Raw genomic sequence first — 21660 nt, forward strand, 5'->3', positions numbered from 1 at the left:
GGCACTTTTCCTCTATGGTATTTTTTCTAAAACCTGTAACCCCAGACTAACCACAAGAAAAAATATAGACAAACTTACAATGGGAGGACATTCTACAGGATACTGTGCCACTATTTCTCAAGATGGTCAGTCATCAAAAGCAAAAAAAATTTAAAAAAAAAAAAAAAAAAAAAAGTCAGACCAGAGAGAACTGAATTAAGTGCAATGCGTATGGTACCTGGATTGGATCCAGGAACAAAGTAATGGAAAAATGGTAAAAATTCAAATAAAATCTTAACTGTAATTAACAGTAATATACCAATGCTGGTTTCTCAGTTTTGACAAAAGTACATGGTAATATCTTAACGATGGTAGAAACCGGGTGGGGAGTTTATGGGAATTCTGTATAATTTTCACAACTTTTCTGTAAATTTAAGGTATTCTACCAAAATATGTCTGTCTACCTATCTTCCCATACATAACTGAAGTTATTACCTTTCTAAATCACTAGATTAAGAAACATCTGACCATTCTGGCTTAACGTTATCTTCTCAAACAGGTTATTTGGGAATGAAATTTGGCATCAGATTTGGGGGTGAATCCCCATTCAGCCACACGTGTGGCTCCCTTGAGCAAGTCTTTAATTTCCTTAAGCTGTAATCCTCTTTTATGTAAACAGGGGATATATAACAGTATGTAAAGGTGACAGAGAGAATTAAATAATTCCTGTAAACCACTCATTACATATCTTAAACTTTCAATTAAAACTGTCCACTCTTATTTTTCAAAAATTATACAATTTCCATTTCAGAAAAGCTACAAGGTTATTTCTATTTAAAAAACATTTAACAATTATGTCAAAAAGAGGGGCCAGAATGGAGAAATCCCCTATCTTCTTACCAACATCTACAAGACAGGCTGTGGATGCCACACAGCAAGAAGAGATGAGACAAGAAACTTGTTCTGAGATAAGACTTGTTTTATCTTCATAACTGTGCCTAGAGATGGTCTTACATTTAGGGCTTACTCTGACTTTGATGAAGATTGCAAATAGAAACTTAAGAAAACTTAGCCATTAAAAGGGACAGTTGTTGAGCGCTATAAAGTGATAAGAGTTATTCAGGAAGTACACTATGGTGTGCTATGAAATAGGTATGTAATGTTCTGGTAAAAAATGTTAAACTAATTTGGGTAATCTACATTTTAAAAGAAAGTCACAAAAATTTTGAGTCCCCAAGGTGATAGTGATAACACTTTGTAATGTTTTAAACCAAGCACTCCTATATAAAAATAAGATGACATTATATACAGGGTTAAGGGAATATAGAGTTTAAAATGCTCAATGAAAAGTAACAAACAAGACTGCAAACAGCTTGAAAAATGAACATTAAATCAGAGTTTAAAAATTCTAATTTATTTCTAACAAACACCACTTGATGCTTGACTCACAAGCTTTATTTACATTTGTCTATAGCATCATTTCCTTATGAAATGGACTAGGTACAGCTTAGTTAAACCAAATGAAATCATAATCATCTGAATTGTCTGTAAACTACTATTAGCTAAATTTATAATCTTGCATTTGCTTAGTACAGCCAAAGTTTTAAATACAGAAAGCACAAGAATAAACCAACAGTAACATGTAGAATCTAAAAGATCATCTGGGCAATTTAGAAGGTGGACTTTCAAGAAGTCTGAGGCACAATTACAAGAGAGAAAAGTTCTTGTGCAAACTACAGTAAATGTAGCAAAGAAAATTAAGACATTAAAAAAACAAGGGGCAAGTTCATTGCAAAAATATTATCAAAATATTTCTACGTAAGATATTTTGCTTTCATCTTTAGATCAGTTGAAGAGGAAAAAAATCACTCATTTTAAAATAAAAAAACAAACAAATATAATTTTGTTTGGTCTGTCTACAAAATACCTTAAAACATTTTAATTGCAGGAGACATCAGTTTGAAAAAAACACCACAAAAAAAACAAACACAAAAAACAGAACAAGAATAATGGGTATTGATCCCCATGACAAAAAGTCCCCAAGCACAACTGTTGATTTTCCTTAATATACTTACCTTGCATTGTCATTGAAGATACTGTTAAAAAAAAACCTTTGTTTTTAAACCAGAAGACATAATAAAGCTCGTGACCAGATTTTAATTTGGAGAAATAAAAGAAACTCTGAAAGTATTTTAAGCCATAAGTAATTTCAAGTGAACAGGAACAATTATTTCTGCTTATGTGGTGCAGAAATAAACATTCATTACTCAGGAGAAAATTTTATGCAGTGTGTTTAAAGTTAAAACATTTCACGGCAAATGTTCGCTTAAATTAACAATGTCTCTGTTGGTCTTTCACCTGAAGAGAATTATACTTCAGTTTTCTTCAATTTGTTCTTCATTAACTATAATTTAGCTTTGTCTACCCTGGATTTTTAAAGGATATCACAAAAAGCTTCTTAAAATGTTAAGATAAACAGTTTGAAATGAAATGTTTTTCTCATCAGACAACCATATCAGCAGATTAGAAATGAACTGTTAGATACTCTTGCTCAAAATTATGTCAGATAGTGAGAAATGAGTAACACCTTTCTCCTACAATTCACGAGATTTTCCTGCATTAAATATTTTGCAAAAAGTAAAACTGAATAAAAGACAGGTTCTAAGGCACCCTTAGCATAGGGAATTTAAAAATGAAGTTTCCAGTTGACTCTTTTACAACTAGTTTAACTTTTTCTGATAAGAATCACTTTGACATAGGTTAACATAACCAGGCTGACTCCTTTTCTCAGATTAACATAAACAGACTGTTTCCAACTACTTCACCACAGTCTTGCCTCCATGCCCGAAGTTCAGGCAAGTCTAAGGTAATCTTGTCTTAAGTCAATAAACAATTCTGATTTGGATATGAGAAAAACAACAGTTCAAATTAGGAAACAAAGTAAAAAACAAAACAAAGAAGAAACACCAAAAAACAAAGTACTTTGTTATAGCTGAGATGGTTTTAAATAAATGGTTGTAAATAAAGAATGATAGAGAGCATCTATTTTGGGACATTATGGCTTAAAATACTGTTTACTTTTAATTTCACAAATAAACACATCTGTATTGTTCTGAAAAGCAATGAAAGGCATGCACCTCTACTAGCAGATTTAGCACTTCTGACCAAGTAAGACACCAACTTCTTAAAAAATATGCTTCATGCACTGTACTGGATTTTTTTTTTTTAAAGATGTAAATTTTAATACATTATTTCTTTTTTGAACTTGAACGGGAACCAGAATGGGATGATCCAGAAGATGACCTGTGGTGCCTGCAAGACATAATGGAGAAAGCAGGTAGTCTAGTAAGCTGGAGCTGGATATCATCATTCATTCATAAAACTCTGAGAATATTAAAAAAAAAAAAAAAAAAAAAAATCAAGCCTCATCATACTGGCAAAAAAATAAAAATAAATCTTAAGATACAAACTTGTACACATAAAATTAACTAGTGTTTAGACCTTGGATGTGAGCCCAGTAATAATATAATTTAAAATTCTCTATAATTAAAAAATCTCTCATTTTAAGATATAGCCACCTCTCAATTATTTAAGATAATAAAGAAAAAGCCTTGCAAAAATGTGTAAAAAATTACAGACAATATAAAACAAAGGCATACAAGCTCTGTGATAACATTGTAGATAGTGTGGTAAATCTAAATGTAAAACAGATAAAGCAAGGCTTCTGTGTATGAGAATATATATTCATAAATAATTACATTTTGGAAATCTAGGTCTCACAAGATGCTTGTACAATTAGTTAAAGGGTTATATTCATGCAGCTAATATGAATAAGTCAATATATATCAACCTGGGTAAAGTAGTGGTGTTCCGAGGGGTTGGCCCTGGGCTCAGGGTTGTTTAGTGTTTTCACCAATCACCTGGCTTATGGAATAGAGAACATGTTCATTAAGTTTAGATGACAACAAACTAGGGGGATTATATGTGGCTAAGATAAAAATTTGCAGAAGTGGTAAGAAAGCAACAGAATGTATTTCACTCAAGTATGGAGGTATTTTTTTACACAAAAGAACAAAACAAAACAAAAAATACAAATGCAGAGAAACAAGACTAGTTGTGTGTAACCTCAATATCTAAACTTCAAAATGTGAAGAAGCAAAACTAATAAATCTGTACAAGTAGGAATCATGAGGTAATCCTACTACTGAACCCAGCAATAATCACACTTTATCTAATCCTTACTTTCACAAGCTGAAGGATAAGAAAAATTTTGCCTAGAACACAAAGAAAGCCATTAAACTAACTGTATAATTAGACACTGAAAATCAAGAGAAAGTTAATAAACTAATTAATTAGCCTGCTGTAGAAAAGGCTGACAGATGACAAACTCTCCAAATTTAAAAATGTCAATATAGGTAACGCTTTCTAGTAAAGACCTCTCTCAAAAAGAAAAAAATGGGATTTGTACTGCAAGACGAAAAATGTATTAGCTATAAGAACAATTTCCTTATAAAGAGCATGAAATGATAATTTGCTTTGAAAATGCATTTACACATATTTAAATGAGGACATATTTCCAATGATCTAGAATTATTTTTACTAGATACTCTAGAATACTGATCTCTTAATATTTAATGTAAAAGTTTATAGCATAAATACATATAAAAATCAACTTCTAAATTACTTCAACATACAGCTTCTGAATTAAACTCTTAAAAGACAGAAATAACCGAGAGTTGGCTATAATTATATATGAAAATATTTAAACAATAAAATGAACAGATAGTGGAAGAGAGTAGTTTGATCTACAACTTTTCTAAACAATCTGATCAAAGCACAAAAATAAACAAGTAATTAATGCTTTTTGAAGTTTAAAGTTGAAAAGTATAATTTAAAGTTGAACTAAAGAAGATTATAAAAATCTAATCCTTGACTAGGAAGTTTAATCTATTATACACACTTAAGAACACCCATTCTTATTTCTACAGAAACCCAAACCTTTCGGGTGACCGTGATCTTGTTCGTCTTTTTTTGCGATCACCAGATGAAGATCTAGAACGACTTCTCTTCCTGTTCCTCTCAGGAGAAGATGATGAACTTGAATAAGATCTTTTTCGTGGGGAAGAAGAGCCCCTGTGGGATCTGGAGCTGGATCTTCATTGATTGAGAAACAAATCAAACATTTCATTAAAAGAAGAAATGAGGCAGATCATTTAGTTAACAGCTCCAAAAACAAACAGGATTTATAACTGAACATTTTATAAGAAGAAATACTTACTGCTTACTCAATAGAAGACTTCTGGTTCAACCATGAAAACAATTCTATTTAAATACATTTACTTTAATGTCATCTCTTTTTAAAATCCAAAGATAAGTATTTACCACTTATAATTAACAACCAGCTTAATATGTTAAAGTAGAATTTTAAATTATTTAAAACATAAGGCTTTCTTTTTAAAGTACACATAAATAGCAAAACCAACAAGTAAACTGTGTATTTACATGTTTTGTCTAGTAGATACATTCTTTCATTTGGAGAAAAAATATGTGTCATATATACAACTTCCTGAGAAAAAGTGGAATTATGAAACTTATTAGTTAAGTTGCTATAGAAAAAGCAGGGATGGGGACAGAAATGAGAAAGAACAGTAACTATTAAATTGCTAAATATTCAAAGAAAAATAAAATGAGTAACTTTAAAACTTGATTTATATCAGCAGTATTTATTTTTATGAAGGACCACTACTCATGAAGTATGAAGTGTTGACATTCACATGTTTTAGGCAGAGGTAAACGTGCAAATGTTTAAATGCAATTTTTTTCTTCCTTTACATATTTTGGTTGAAGTCATTTAGCTCAAACTTCCCAAAAAATTCACCTTTGGGCTTAAAATAAACTTAGAAAGCCCAAAAGGAGAATTCTTTGGAAAGTTCTAAGCAATGAAAAAATGTTTGGAAAGAATATGAAGGCTGTTCTGTAAACCTTATTATAGTGCTTCCCAAAGGGAACTAGGACTTAGCTTCACCTAAGAAGCACTCAAAGGACTAAAACATTGACAATACATATCATCATCACAATAACAACAATAAACTCATTTGCTACTTTGTATTGGATTAATACAAGTATGCATTATCATTCTTTTCTTCTTAATGTTGTTAAACTGCAGTAGCCCTCTAAGGCTACAGATTTGGTTCTAATAAGCTATTAAGCCATTATTTTTACCAAAGAAAATACCACTAAACTTCAGTGTATAGTTCTACACAAGTGGAACTTTAGTGGCTTTTCTTATTCATGTTAGATGCCTTTACTAGATCAATAAGTTAACTTAAAAAGGCAGTATATTTGGATGATGTTTAGAAAAAACTAGGGTCTCAAATGGTTTTTTACAGTGTTTTGCCCTCTGTATGATTAAAGGCGACCTAAAGTTAATAATAATATTACTTAAGACCACACTCTACCTAGACTAACCAACTGTGCTTCTTAGTTTGTGGAATTTAAGAGGAATGGCTCTTCTACATACACTATTTATAATATTCTATGTAACATTACAGAAGTAAAAATATGTATAAGATCCCCCTTTACCTAATATAAAAATTTTTTTGTAAATATTTAAACAGTTGCCTTGCAAACAAAATCTGTTTTGAGGCAAACTTATTTTTCTTCCTTTTAAATATGAGAATAAATGTTGCCTTTTTATTTGCGTATCTCTAATTTTATTTGTACTACTGCGAACATAACTAGCTTATGAAATATCTGGTAATAAGACTTGACTCCACCTTCCTACTTCATCACATTTTAGCACAAAAATAACAAACCTTGCACAATGCAAAATAACCACCTTAATTCAATCATGGGAATGTCTTGGCACACTGCAGGCAATGGAAACATCTCATGGTGAGAAAATTAAGCCGAGGCAAGTGCGTTAGTTTTCTAGTGCTAAAATAAAATTGACAAGTAGAAGCAAAATAAGAGGGTAAAAAAGCAGCAACACCCTTCTGGGGCCTTTAAATATTTTTTTTTCTCTCTGCTTAACAGAGAGATGCTACCTCATTCACCTTGATTTCGACCCACGAGATCTCGAACGTTCTCTGGAACTGGAACGAGATCTTGACTGCGAACTGGAAGAACTTCTTGAACGGGACCTGGAACAACATGGAAGGATTTTTTTTCCAGGACCACTTAATTGAATTTTGTGATATGAACACTGAAAGAAATATATGCATTAGAATTCATTTTCATAAGACAACTATTGGAGATACATATTTTCAAAACCAGTATTTTAAAAGTAATTTTTTGTTTTGATGTATATGCGAAAACTTAAGGATCTAGGTAATTTTTGAAAATAATCAACTATCACTTTTGAAGTTTGACAAAATTACTCTAAATATCATTCAAGATTATATGAATAAAAACATCAGCATTGTCACTTTATTAACACTGAATACCTTACATGTACAAATAATATTTATAAGTAACCCAGGACTTAACATATCCAAGCACTGCGAGTGTTGCAGTTTATATTTAACTTCTCTGAAATATTTATTAATATCCCTTATGAAATCCCTTCCATTTCCTTAGCCACTATCTAGTCTGAAGCTTTAAATGTTGACATGTGTATGTCTGTTTAACCACATTTTTCTGCCTACTCAAATGTTAAGAGAATTAAAGGGAAATACATTAACAACCCTGTCACTGTTTCAGATAATTATAAGGGAAAATGACATAAGGGAAGATAAGGTTCATTTAAATTTCAGAAATCACAAAAGAAACAAGATTCAATACTAATCTAACTTACGCCTTTAAATTTGTCCCTCAAAATAACCTGCAGCTAAAGGACATAACATTTTCACCTTAAAATTATTATCTTTAGAATCAATCACTCTTTTAAGCTTTAACCAATTGTTAAGTACTCAATTAGCTAATATTTTTTCATAAATACCATCAAAATTCATTGCCTGTTGTTGACTCACTGAAACTGTGAATAAGAATTTTTCAAGGGAACACTGTTTATATAAGGTACTGCTTTTTCTCACCTAAAATTTTATTTTTATTGTTGACCATGCAATCAGGAAATATTTACTAAAATTTTACATTACTAACAAAATAATATTCAAATATACCACCAATTGACTCTTCTAATTTATTCTCGAACATCTCAAAGTTATAAGCATTAGGCCAACAGAACTTTTATGACTGAATTTTCTCCTTTATTCAGATACCTATAACAAAATAAATTATCAGAGCACTGTGTAATAAGCAATAATTTAATTAAGGCCTAGAAAATTTCTATGCTAGCCTTAATCAGTGAAAGGATAAATCTTAACTTTACTTAAAAATTTCTAAATGTAATCTATCTATTTAGATAATGTACTTTATGTAATGATTTAGCTAGATTTTTAGTCTATTTTAATGAAAGGGCTGGTGAAAATGGACTGAGGAAGTTTCATATTAAAATATGCAATTCTGAAAATATTCTGGACAATAACTTTAAAGCACTAAGAAAAAATTATCTTTTAAAAGGTGACTTGAATAAAATCTCTAAAATAAAAGGAAAGCTTATTCAGTCAATAAAAACAAAATTTATAAATAAAGAAGTTAGATACTGACATTTTGACTGGTGTTACCCTTGACCTGTACCCGTTTACCTGGACCTAGACCTTGAACTTGAGGGGGAGGATGAGCGTGATGAAGATCGTGAATGTGAAGATCGAGACTTTGAGCGACTTCGTCTATTAGGTTTCTTTTTATTACTATCTTCTTCTTCACTGGCATCAAGATTATATTTTGAGAGATCAGCATCATCTTCATCCTCATCCTAACAAAAATTCAGAGCTAATTATCCTTGACATTTAGATATTAATGCTGTCTACTAGGAATGATGAACAGCTCTAGGTACTTGACATCTCCATATAGGTATACATCACATCATAGTATCTCAGCAAATTCATTCTCAAGCCTGAAACCTGCCTATAACACTTCTTAGCTCAGCTTAGCAGCTTAAGGACTATCTCAAATATTTCAAAGAATTAAACAGAGAAGTAGTACTTATTTCCTCTTTTTCTGTAACAAACTAGTACCAAGTAAGCTGTAAAGAATTTTCAATTTTACTCCTATTAAAGTCTTTGAATCCATCTCCCTTAGGATTTCATTTTTTTCCTCTACTGATATTACAGTAACCTTTTAGGTGACCTCTTTGACTTAGAAAATCCATTCTGTCTCCTCAACATCTCACTGTTCAAGGTGACCCTTGAACAATGCAGGAATTAGGGGCACCAACCTCCTGTGCTTAACTTTTGACTCCCCCAAAACTTAAGCAGTAACAGCCTATTGACCAAAGCCTTACAGGAAAACATAAACAGTTAACACATTTTATACATTATATTTATATACTGTATTCTTAAAATAAAGTAAGCGAGAGAGAAAATGTTAAGAACATCACAAGAAAGAATAAATACATTTATAGTATGCACTGAAAAACAAATCCAAATCCTTGTATAAACAGACCTGCACCATTCAAACCCGCTGTTCAAGGGTCACCTGTGTATATTGAGTCATCACTCTGCAGCACAGGTCAGATACCTTATGTTTCTTAAAAACTTTAGAAATTGTTCCACATTGATTTGTTTAGTTGCACTCAAGGGCCTCTTATGATGAAACCACACAGCGACCTTAATCTAGATCTATACATCCAACCATAAAACTTTACACTCAGGCCCACAGAAGAAACATCACCAGACCTGATGTGGTCGCTGCCGTACCACATTTTTACCTCTGTTCTAACCACACTGGCCTATGTTGATTTTTTGAATGTTGCTGGCTTGTTTCCTACTCAGGGAACCTTTATTTGGTGTTTTATTTAAGTTCCATTAAAAGAAGGGTGTTTCTGTCTCAGTCATTATTGTATTTTCAGAGCCAGAATAGTGCTTGGCAGAGTGAAAGCTCAAAACCTTTGAGAGAACAAATCAGTACACAGAACCTATCTTCACCACAGGCCAAAGGTCATCAAAAACATTCATGTGTTATGTCACAGCTGAAATAACACAAAGGGGAAACCAGGAAATCATTTACCTCATCCAATTTATATTTAGAAAGATCTTCATCCTCATCCTCTTCTTCTCCCTCAGATTCTTTATCTTCAACTTCCTTTAAAATAGATGCTGGACCAACTGCCTTCCCTCTGTATTTTTTCTTTTTACGTCCAAACTAGAGAAAAAGTTTCATATTTCTGTCAGCTAAAAATGTATTAACACTTTTTTCTAAGAAATTACTTGTATTTAAATTAATATATATTTTAAGTCCATTATGCCAATTATATAGTCTTATGATTTCCTACATAAGTTTTTGTAAGACTCAAAGTGTACTTACAAAAATAACACACATTTATATTTTTCCTTTGCACTTAAGATATTTTCTAACATGTTTTTCTAATTTGTATTCATCCTACATACCAATGCATAGCTTACCTCATCATATTCACCATCAGATTCTTCTCTTTCTATATATTCAACATTTTCTCTTTCATTAAAACCACCACCATACCCTGAAAAAAGGGCATAAATTGTTATCCTGACAATTTATTAAAATAGCAAAAAAAATCCTCAAAATCATCTCCAAGCAACAGAAAAAAAAAAGAAAAACCTTACCATGAGATTTGCCTGTACATATACTAGTATTTTAAAAAACGTATTTAACAAAAAATCACTACAGAGAAAAGTCTCAATTTGAGATACTTAGTTACAAAGTCCTGTTGCTATTATTTTCAGCTCTTCTCAATTTCAAAGTGTCCTTAAGCAAAGAGATAAACTATGCATGAAAATAAGTGGGTGAAAAACATCTCACCTCTGCTAAAACCAAGTTTAAAAAGTAAAAAGGATTTTCCTCTGTAGCTTCCCATAATTCTTCTGTACCAGCTTGGCTCAGTAAGAACCAAGAATCAAATTTCACTGTTTACCAATTGCAGTCTTTTTTGATATATTGAAATTTTGCTGGGCTAAAATGCAGCTAGAGTTTGAAAAATTCCAAATTATACAGGCAAATTCAGTAACATGATACTAGACATCCAAATTGATTTTAATACACAGGTAAAAGTCACTGAAGAATCTCTGAAGTAGCCAGTTAACTTTTAAACTAAAAATATTCTATTAAAAAGTAATCAAGATCAGCAAACTACTGATGTCACAGCTAACACCCACAATTAGACTAGTAAGTCTTTCACATAGGCTTCAGAGATTGGAATAAGTGAGTTAGTTTTAGACAAAGTGAGATGGGATAGTTTGAGTAAATCTCTCACTGAAAAATAATTGAGAGGTATGAGGTCAAGAGTAACACAATCTAACATATTCCAAAGCAGTACCAGCATGTAAGGCCAGTGATTCCCAGATTTAAGGACTTCACAGACCAGAAAAATGTTTAAACTTATAAACAAATATTTTTAATTTAGGATTTATGACTTTAAATTTATCAAACATGGGCATTAAAAAAATGATCATTACCCTATTATCATTTCATAATAGCCACAAAGAGAACGGCTCTGTAGTGATTTTTTTAAAAATACGCTTTTTAAAACAGCATATCATCTTCTTAAAAAAAAATTCCATTAATATCCTTTCTTTTCTTAATTATACTTTATAGTAAAAACTGCAAAGTAGCCATGTTTATCTTCGACATACTTGCATATCATCCCTTTCCTCTTCTTCCTACCTTGATTCAAAGACAATATGCACTCCAATTGAAAAACGTAAGAATTTCCTTTTGTTTCTGTCCATATAACATGAGTAAAAAGTATATTAAATAACAATAACAACTCTTCCTTAGTAAAATCTTGGCTGTTGTTTTTCAGAATATCATATATAAAAAGACAGAAGCAAGCACAACTAGGTTATGTTCACCTCAAGAGAACAGCTCATATTCAATATTAATTCTGGATTACAAACACAATGGAAAGTTATAATTCAATATACTTTATCTCTAAATATATTTAACATTGTATCAGTACATCCTAAAGATTAAGGTATGAGTAGTTTGATAAACAACAAATTCTAAGAGATGACTAACAGTAAAGACCTAAACTTCAAAATACTTAGAAGTAGGTAAAAAAACCCAAAAACCCCATGGGATCTGGGTCATTTAGTAATCTACAGCTGAAAAATGATATGGCAAAAATGGAGAGCTAAAGAATAATTATAGCCAAGATTTAGAAAGTGAACTATAACTCATATAGGTAATTTTGCATAGGTATGTAAGTAGAAATTACTTTAAAATGAATATCATAGCAAATACAAAGCTATGCTCTTTCATACAGGCCACAGAACAACCTACATGATCTGTTGACAACAAAGAGATTATTAAGGTATGTTATATGAACCAACACAACAAATCCATCTCATGAAGAGATTGCTTTCTCTATACACGAAACATATAGCTCTCTATCATGACAAAACTTGAACATATCATTTCCATTGAAAAATAGGTGAGTTAGAGGCATCAATGGCATGGTTTATATGTGTTTCCTTCATTCCACAGGTTTGAAACATGTTGGGCAATACTGTAAAAATTGGTATTCTTGTTTCTGCTCTTGCCCCACCAATCTTTTTCTACAAACCAGCAATATTAAAAAAAAAAAATTAGAGGTGTTACTCTCTTGTTAAAAATCCTTCAGATACTTTCCATTAAATTTAAAATAAAATATAAACTCTTTACATCATGATTTACATGGCTTTTGCCTTATTTCTGAAGTGTTTTCTGGAGCTAACTAGTTCATCTAATATGCTAAATTCTTTCAAATCTCAGGACCTTCACACAAGCTATTTGCCCTGACTCAGAATGATCTTTCAACTTGTTACTTGGGTAACTCATCTTTTCTTAACTTAAACAACGCTTTCTCAAACACACAGTTTTCTTAAAAGGACTTCATTAATCTTTGGCTCTACATGTCTGTTTTGCTCACCCAAGTATCCCGAACATCTTGCATAATGGCCAATAAATTACTTCTTCAATGAATGAATATAGAAAACACCACAAATCTAGTACCGTTTAAATAACTTGAGGTTTTCGAGAAGGCTTTAAAATACAGTTGTTTTGGGAGGTCTGTGTGTTTTTTAATCCACACCCAAGGATGTTTTTCCATTGATTTTTAGAGTGGAAGGGAAGGAGGGGGAGGAGAGAAACACTGATGTGAGAGAGACACATTGACTGGTTGCTCCCTGCACGCCCCCCAATCAGGGCTGGGGATCAAACCTGCAGCTCAGGTACATGCCCTTGACCAGGAATTGAACCCACAACCCTTTGGTGCACAGGCCAATGCTCCATCCACTAAGTCACACTGGCCAGGGCTAAAATGCAGTTTAGATGAAACAAGCAACCCAGAACCTCTATAGGTGTTACAATAAAAATATTTTCAAATTTGTCTCACAGTTAAATCTAAAAAGGTGAAAAATAGACAGTAAAGCATTGAACACAGGTTTAAATCAGGCCTGAGATAGGGCTGTGACAATGGAAATGAACAGAGAAAAGGGGATGAATATAACATGTACTTCAAAGGAAGAACCAACGTACAAACTTGAAAATTCTGAGATTCTATATTTTGAACAATTTAATTAATCCAATTTCTGAGAATTTAACTTAAAGAAATCAAAAGAATGAAAATCAGTTATTAAGATTGTTTCTACTCCAGTTATCCTTAACGGTTTAAAAAAAAACCAAAAGCAAAAATGTTTCCAAAATCTAAAAATAAGAGAATGGCTAAGTAATTATATAACCATCTGATAGAATTATGCAGAAGTATGCAATATTTTAGAAGCAGTACATCAAGTTTTCTTTTATTAACAGCCTTTCCCTTAGTTTGGGAGCTTACGAAATGCTCCCTAACTTTGGACTTCCTTATTACAAACAGTAAAGAGAAATTGGAGAGCAACAGTGTAAGTTTTTACACCTTGAACTGTGACAAGAAAACTACTTATAACCAGGGAAGTGGAAAGGGGTCAAGACGCCAAATGATAGAAAAGGATGAGTAAAGTGAGAAGGTATCAAACTTTGAGGACTTCAGTTGTTAAGACTACAGCTCTTGTGAGATAGTTAAAGGAGGAATCACAAAATAGGTCAAAGAGAATGTGGATAAAAAACTTCCTTGAATTATAATTTTTAAAGCTGTTATTAAAGACTTTGGACTTTATCCTAAAGCAATCATAATGGTTTTAAACAAATGAAATTTTTAGTTTAGAAAAAAACAAAACAAAAAACAGAAAAATCTTTGGCTTTAACTGGGCAGGAGTGGAATGTGTACAAACACCAACTAGGTGGCTATTTTTTTCAAGACAAGATATAGTGGTATCTCTTCCCAGGGTAGTGATAAGTAAGACTTTCTTGGGTAGAAGACAGATGAAGGACATCTAGGTTTCTGGATTACATTAACAAGCATGTAAGAGGTAGTACTAATCATGAGAAAGATCACTAGAAGAGGGCCAGGTCCTGGGGGGGAAAAAGTAAATTCAGTTTAGATATAATGAGTTTGACATTTATATGGTGATGATAAATAGGCAGCTGAATATATGGGTCAAAGAAGTCAGAGCCGAAGTCATGAATATAGGCATCATTGTGTGCCAATGGTTCAACTTCGTGCTCAGAAGATGCCTAGAAAAAATAGAGCAAAGACAGCTTAGGGACTGAATCTTGAGAAAACCCAACATTCTGTGGCCAGGTACAGGGCAGAAGAGGATGAAACTAAAAGGAAACAATAAACCACCAGAGGTGTGGAAGTTAAAAAAGATTTTTAAAATGTGTATCTTAAAGAGGCGAGGGAAGGAAAAAAACCACCCATATAAGAAGGTTTTAGTCTACATAATCAGTACAAAGTCAAGATCAATTCCTGAGAATGAGAAGAGTGGGGCAGGATTTGGGATCTGAGGATTGGAAAAAAAACCAAAAAAAACCCAACTAGGACATTAGGCTATGTTCTCACATGTGAGAACACAAATTAGAAAAAAATGTCCTGGCTGGGTAGCTCACTTGGTTAGAGTGTTGTCCTGATACACCAAGGTTGTGGGTTTGATCCTATGTCAGGGCACATACAAGCAACCAATGAATGCATAAATAAGTGGAACAATAAATCGGTGTTCCCCTCTTTCTAAAATCAAGTGAGGGGGAAGAAAAAAAAGGTGAAGGGTGGTAATTAAACTAGAATTTCTGTTGCAATTCTGGAAGGGCTAGGTCCAAAAGATTCTTTACTGGGTCTCTAATTCCAGAGACCAAACAGTGAAAGTGGTTTAAAATCAGGGAGGAAAAAAACAAAACCAGGAACTAGTTTAGTTTATTAAGTCTATGTCTGACAAGGTGATTATATATAGAAGGAAGCCTTTGTATGATGTATAAGTTGTTGAATAATAAAATCAGATTTGAAGTATACTGATGATGTGGCTGGGCTAATTGGAGATAATGGGAAAACCATATATTATTAGGTAAATACTTTCATCTCACCATTGACAACACAGTAAGATGTTATTTAGGCAAAAATCCATCCAAATCACCTGTAGATGTCTGGGATCCACCCCCAAAGAGATTTACTTTAAAAGGTGCCTCTTGGCCCCCCTTTTTTGGTCATACTAAGATATGAAATAAATGAAAAAGTGATATTACTCTATTATTATTTTTAAAATTTATCTTTATTGTTGAAAGTACTATAAATGTTCCCCCCTTTTCCCCGCACCCCCCAGGACAGGCCTTCACTGCACTGTTGTCTGTGTCCATGGGTTATATATATATGTATATAAGTTCTTTGGTTAATCTCTTCCTGAGTCCCCCCCTGCCCCTCCCTGAGATTCATCAGTCGATTCCATGCTTCTTTGTCTCTAGATCTATTTTGTTCATCAGTTTATTTTGGATTCCACATATGAGTGAGATCATGTCCCCATCAGTAGACGAATGGATAAAAAAAGATTTGGTACATTTACACAATGGAATACTATGCAGTTGTCAAAAAGAAGGATCTCTTACCCTTTGAGACAGCATGGAGGGACCTGGAGAGCATTATGTTAAGCAAGATATTACTCTATTATTACTAATAATAAACATCTAGACCAGTGGGGGAAAAGAGAGTAAATAAAACATTTCTAAAAGTATCCTAATATCATTATTTCCTAGGATACAGCTTCCTAATGCTGTACTTTATAAATTGTAAAATTCTAAAACAAAGATTTTTTTGAGTATGAGGGGGGAAAAAATCAAGGTCAAAAACATAAAGGCAGAATAGATAAGAATCCTCAATTACTATACTCTTAAAATTAAGACGATATAACCGTCAATTCAATTTTTAGTTCTTTTAAATGCATTTAGTTAGACTGTTTTTATCTTACCTGTTCTTTCTTCTAACTTAGCATACTTTGGAGTATTACACATGTTACACTCTGATCTTCTGGCCCAATTCACATTACTGCAACTTTAGAAGTTAAAAATACCAAGTTAGTAGACAAACTACATGAAAAACAGTAAATTTCTAGACATTCTAGAATTTTAAAATAAAAACTAGAATGAAAACACTACCATAAAAAATGTTTACTAAGAATATTGCAAACAAAGAAAATGTACCATTGTACCTTTTTTTCCCTGAAGAGAGAATGTGAGTTCTAACTAAACAGCGAAGCACAAGTAATATAGCATGGTACCTTTGTCATTTTATGAAAAATAATGAATTATATCCATAGAGATTCTGATGCCTCAGGGAAAAATATCATTTTAAATCAAAGGTTCTACTAATTTCTAAGTCTCTGAATTCACCTCAAAGGAGGGTAAATTTTTTCTCTCTTTTGAGTCAGTTCAAGCACTGAATTTCATAGCATAATAAACCCAGTTTTAATCTGTTGTTGAAAAATTCTTCAGTACAAATTGATATCTATAGGATCAAAAATTTATGTAAGACTCCCTTCTAACGAAATCCTCTTTCATATATATTTATCTGCATAACATAAAAAAATAGAAGTCATAAAAATCAATACAGAACTTAAAAATCAAAAGTATTAAGAATCCTATTTAATTAGGAATATTATGGCATGCATGATTCTAAAATTACTTTGTAAATAGGCAAAATGAATTTTTGGTGTATTTCACATTAATAATAATTTTTGAGATTTTTTCAAGTAATAGAAGTAGGCTTTTTTTGGGATGTTAGCTCACCTTAAGCATTTGTTTACTGGTATACTTAGTAACAACTAATGTTACCATTAAAAAATGTAACAATAGTTCTTTACACTTATATATCAGATACAGACTGAATAGCAATCAATAGACCTTTGATTTAAAGGCTACCTCGGCTTGTTAACGTGACTGATAAAAGTTGGTAATATTAACAAGTAGTGAGATACATTATTATGGAAGAAGAGTAGAGTTGATAATTAGAAACACATACGTTTTACACTGCCAGTCATTAGCACTAAATAGGCCTCGGCTCTTCTCTGCAAGTGTCTTTCCTATTTCAGTGCCCCCTGCTTTCATCATCTTAGCCTCAGTTGTTTTCTCTGAAAATAAAAAAATTATGCAATATGAATCTGGGGAAATAATGAAATTATCTGTATATATTGTCCTAATAAAAGCCTCCTCAAATGCTTACCCCGACCACATCTATTACAGCTGGTTCTTCTGGCAAAGTTTACATTTCCACACCTGAAAATAAAATAAAAAATATTTAGAGATATTAAAAAAAAAAATATATATACACACACACACACACAACTTTTTAATGTGCTCTCCCTCACTACATACCTGGATCCAGAAATTCCAATGTCATCTAAGTAATTCTAAAGCCATGTAGTGAATGTCAATATTAACTACCAAAAAAAATCCTCGTAATTTAGGTGGAAAAATATAGGATTTGAAGTCACAAGTCCAGGATAAGAAAATCAGTACCTCACTTTCTAGTTATGTGATCCTAGTGAGTCCCTTAGGATCTCTGTGACTCAGTGTCCTATTAGCACATCATTACAGTCATGCGTCAAATAATGATGTTTTGGTCAGCTATAGACAGTATACACAACAGTGGTTCCATAATATCATAATGGAGCTGGAAAATTCCTATTGCCAAGTGACTTGGTAGTGCAACACATTACTTGTGTTTGTGGTGATGCTGGTGTAAACAAACCTACTGCATTGCAAGTAGTATAAAAGTATAGCACAGCACAGCCAAGTGTGGCTCAGCAGTTGAACATCAACCTAGGATCCAGGAGATCACAGTTCAATTCCTAGTCGGGGCACATGCCTGGTTGCAGACTTGATCCCCAGTCGGGGGCGTGCAGGAGTCAGCAGATCAGTGACAACTCTCTTACCATTGATGTTTCTATCTCTCTCTCCCCCTCTCCCTTCCACTCTCTGGTATCAATAAAGATTAAAAAAAAGTATAGCACATACAGTTATGTATAGTACATAATTCTTGTTAATGACAATAAATGACGTTACTAGTTGATTTAATCTTGTGTTGTTTTGTGCAGTAACATGCTATACAGGCTTGTAGCCTAGGAGCAATGGGCTATATACCATATAACCTAGGTGTATAGTAGGCTACACCACCTAGGTTTGTGTAAGTTAACTTTGTATTTGCACAACAACAAAATTGCCTAATAACACATTTCTTTTAACATATCCGTGGTTAAGCGGCACATAACTATAATTTTTAAAAATTGATTTTAGAGAGGGAAGATGGTGGAGGAGGGAGGAAGAAGAGGGAGAAGGAGAGAGGAGGGGAGAGAGAGAGAGAAAGGGAGAAAAAAGTTCGGTTGCCTTCTGTATATGACCCAGCCCTGGGGATCAAGCCGGCAACCTAGGTATGTGCCCTGACCAGGAATCAAACTGCAACCTTCTGGTGCAAAGGATGAAGCTCCAATCAACTGAGCCACACCAGCCAGGGCAACATAACTAATTTTAATGAAATCCCCTTGCAAAGCTGAGGGAAGATATGACTCCACATACAAATACTGATGAGGCACCAGGGAGTTCCAAAAAACTTCAAAGAAACTCCCAGTACAGAAAATAAAGATATACCCACAAAGGTGTTAAGTATTATAAGAAATACAACATCCTAAGGGTGGACTAATGGGGAGAAAATGAATAAATCATAGAGGGCTTCATGGATCTTGATAAAATACTCTTTGTACAGTAAGGAGGTAGGACAGTAAGGAAAGGAAGATAGAAGGGTTGTACTGACTAAAAACTTAGTAGATTCAATAATTATAAGAAAGTGGAGTTTTTTGGGTTATCAAACCTCTGAAACCTAGTTTAAAAAAAAGCCAGTCATAACCAATAACCTCAACACATGGAGTAACAGTATCACTTTATGCTTATATTCAACAAACTTAAATAAAAACAAAAAATTACTGGATTTACTAACATGGTCTGAACAGTGCATATGCATATCAGTAAACAGGATGTTAAATGCTCTGACTCGCATGTAAAGCTTAAATTTAAAAAAATTTTACTTTTTAGTTATTAGACTAGAATAAAATTAAGATGTTAAGTATGGAATTACCACTAAACTAAAGCATTCCAAATAAATTTTTGGAACCCTCCTCAAGGAATATCTGTTTTGACCCAAACATATTCTGAAAAATGTTTTCTGGATTTATACAGATTGCAGAAACAATATTCTATTCACATATTTGTAACTGAGTTGAAATTCACTCTCTTAGAGAGACCTCCTTCAAATATTTGGTTGTGTTGCATTAATGAGGCTGTCAAAAGCACAGTATTCTACAGGTGACCAACACCACAAGAGAAGTTGTTGAATACCTTTAAATGTTTTCAAATAGTCCTACCACTCGGAGCAATGCTATTCATATATATCACTCTTGTTCTTGTTCAATATTTTCAGATAGATTTGAAACCCTTCAAGTCATCTTACTCTTTATGCAACCGACTTAATACTTTTTCATCTGCTTTTATTTGTTCAACACTTTGTTTGGAGATTCACTGATGATTTTCCATGTAAATTTAGACCCTCCGTTTTAATTACTGTATAATATTCCACTGTGCAAATATATAAATTATTTACAGCTATGAATATAATGCAACTGAGAACCATCAATTTATTTACATAAAAAAACATAATGTTTCATTAAAACTGCTTAAAATGTGGTTAGAAGACAAATGCTGGGGAAGTAAGGGCTTAATCTACTTTAATGACATTAGACGACTTAATTTTCTAAAACTACTATCGATAGCTGTCAATGAGTATTTGCTACATATCGCTGCTCTCCAGACATTATGTGATTTCATGTATTTATTATAAGGAAGCCATTCTTTTTTTTTTTTTTTAAAGCAAAGTTAAATATATTTAAGGTTACATGGTTAACAAGCAACAGGGCTGGAATTATACCCAGATCTGTTTGCTTCAAAGTTTTTCCTCTTTACCACTATAAACTCTGTATGTCCGTGGCTAACTTAGGCACAAGAAATCGAAGGCTTTTATTTGAACATGAGTTGTACGTTCAATATTTCTGACAATTACTTTCCACAGTAATTTCCATATGCCTGTATTTACAAAGAGAAACACCGATTTGAGTGCCCTTCAATGGAAACCAACCATCTGATAGAGCACGCTGACTTCAACAACGTCAGGAGCAGAGCCCTCCTAACACGTGCTTGTCTGCTGCAGGCCTTCCACGGGCGAGCTGGCGAAACGGCCGGGCTCACGCCTTTCGGCTCTAATGGGGCGAAAGGTTCGGTTCTTGTGGGGAAATTTAAGGGAGAAAAGTGAGCATTTCCCACACCAAAGAAGGGTAGTGTGTTTTCTTGGGGGGGGGAGGGGGGCATACGTATATATACATATGTGTACAGTACGAAGGAACGTTTAAAATAAAATAAAAAATAACCCAAGAAGGTGAACTACGAGAAGCCAAAAAGCGAGTAGAAAGAACGAGACGCTATCGTCGAACAAGATAAAGTTCTTCAGGGAACAGTCACGTGAGGGAGATCAAATACCAAGCGGGCCTCCACCGGGAAAATTCCCTTATCGCTGAAACCTGGCTGGGGGGGGAGGGAGGTAAAGGGGAGGCCATCTCGCTTTCCAAAAAGAGGGGCTGTCTTGGAGACAAAACGGCGAGGAAACGCTGGAGACACACTCAAAACAAAGGCTCTCGAAAGAGCCCTCCTCGTGAGGAGCCTGGGAGCCTCCTTCCCGCCCGAGAGCCCGCGCCGCGCCGCGTCAACGCGGCTTAAGGCAGCTGGAATCGTAAAAAGAAAATAATGCCAAACCGTTCTGAGAAAGACTTCATCGATAAACCCCGCTCCCATTCGGGACCTTTCTTGAACTCACTTTTTGTCAGGGCAAATCCAGTCACCGTCACTGACTCGGAAATTCTTGGTCGACATCTTGAACGCCTCCACCACAGCCACCAGCAGCTACGTCTTCACAGGGGGAGAGCGGCCCGGGGACTTTCGGCACTCCGGGGCTGTCTTCGTGCCGCCTGACTCCTAGTCACCACTGCGTCAGGGTTTGCTAACGAGGGCACTCGGCCGGGACTGAGTTTGAACGTTACCGTCCAGAGTAAGATGTCTGTGCGATTTTTTCCTGGCCAAAAGAGTTACGACGCAAAAGTATTCTCCCGAGCTAAAGTAACAGGCGCCGCAGGGACACCCCAGCCGGGAAGCCGCCTTGGCCCCAGAAGCCTTGAAGAGCCCCCTACAGGCGGGAGGACCCAAAAGGAA

The 21660-nt window shown here is 33.9% G+C and overlaps 1 protein-coding gene across 3 annotated transcripts; it reads right to left on the minus strand.

The window, feature by feature from the left end:
* Nucleotides 1–1371: 1371 nt before the first annotated feature.
* Nucleotides 1372–21615, minus strand: ZRANB2 (zinc finger RANBP2-type containing 2). 3 transcript variants are annotated; one of them, XR_013999428.1, is made up of 11 exons: nucleotides 21269–21581; nucleotides 17576–17628; nucleotides 17375–17483; nucleotides 16326–16408; nucleotides 10443–10519; nucleotides 10048–10182; nucleotides 8625–8794; nucleotides 7035–7121; nucleotides 4978–5133; nucleotides 3830–3899; nucleotides 1372–3291 (listed from the first exon to the last, which is right to left on the minus strand). XR_013999428.1 is itself a non-coding variant. In XM_081145599.1 (11 exons), exons 1-10 carry the CDS (start codon nucleotides 21322–21324, stop codon nucleotides 3870–3872), a joined length of 960 nt encoding a protein of 319 aa, XP_081001725.1. In that variant the 5' UTR covers nucleotides 21325–21615; the 3' UTR covers nucleotides 1372–3291; nucleotides 3830–3869. The 3 variants fall into 3 exon arrangements, 2 of the variants coding, with proteins under 2 accessions (XP_081001725.1, XP_081001726.1); XM_081145599.1 differs by having other exon boundaries at nucleotides 3830–3903; nucleotides 21269–21615; XM_081145600.1 differs by lacking the exon at nucleotides 3830–3899 and having other exon boundaries at nucleotides 1420–3291.
* Nucleotides 21616–21660: the final 45 nt, after the last annotated feature.

The sequence above is a fragment of the Miniopterus schreibersii genome (assembly GCF_964146895.1).
Source record: "Miniopterus schreibersii genome assembly, chromosome: 8".
NCBI lineage: Eukaryota > Metazoa > Chordata > Mammalia > Chiroptera > Miniopteridae > Miniopterus > Miniopterus schreibersii.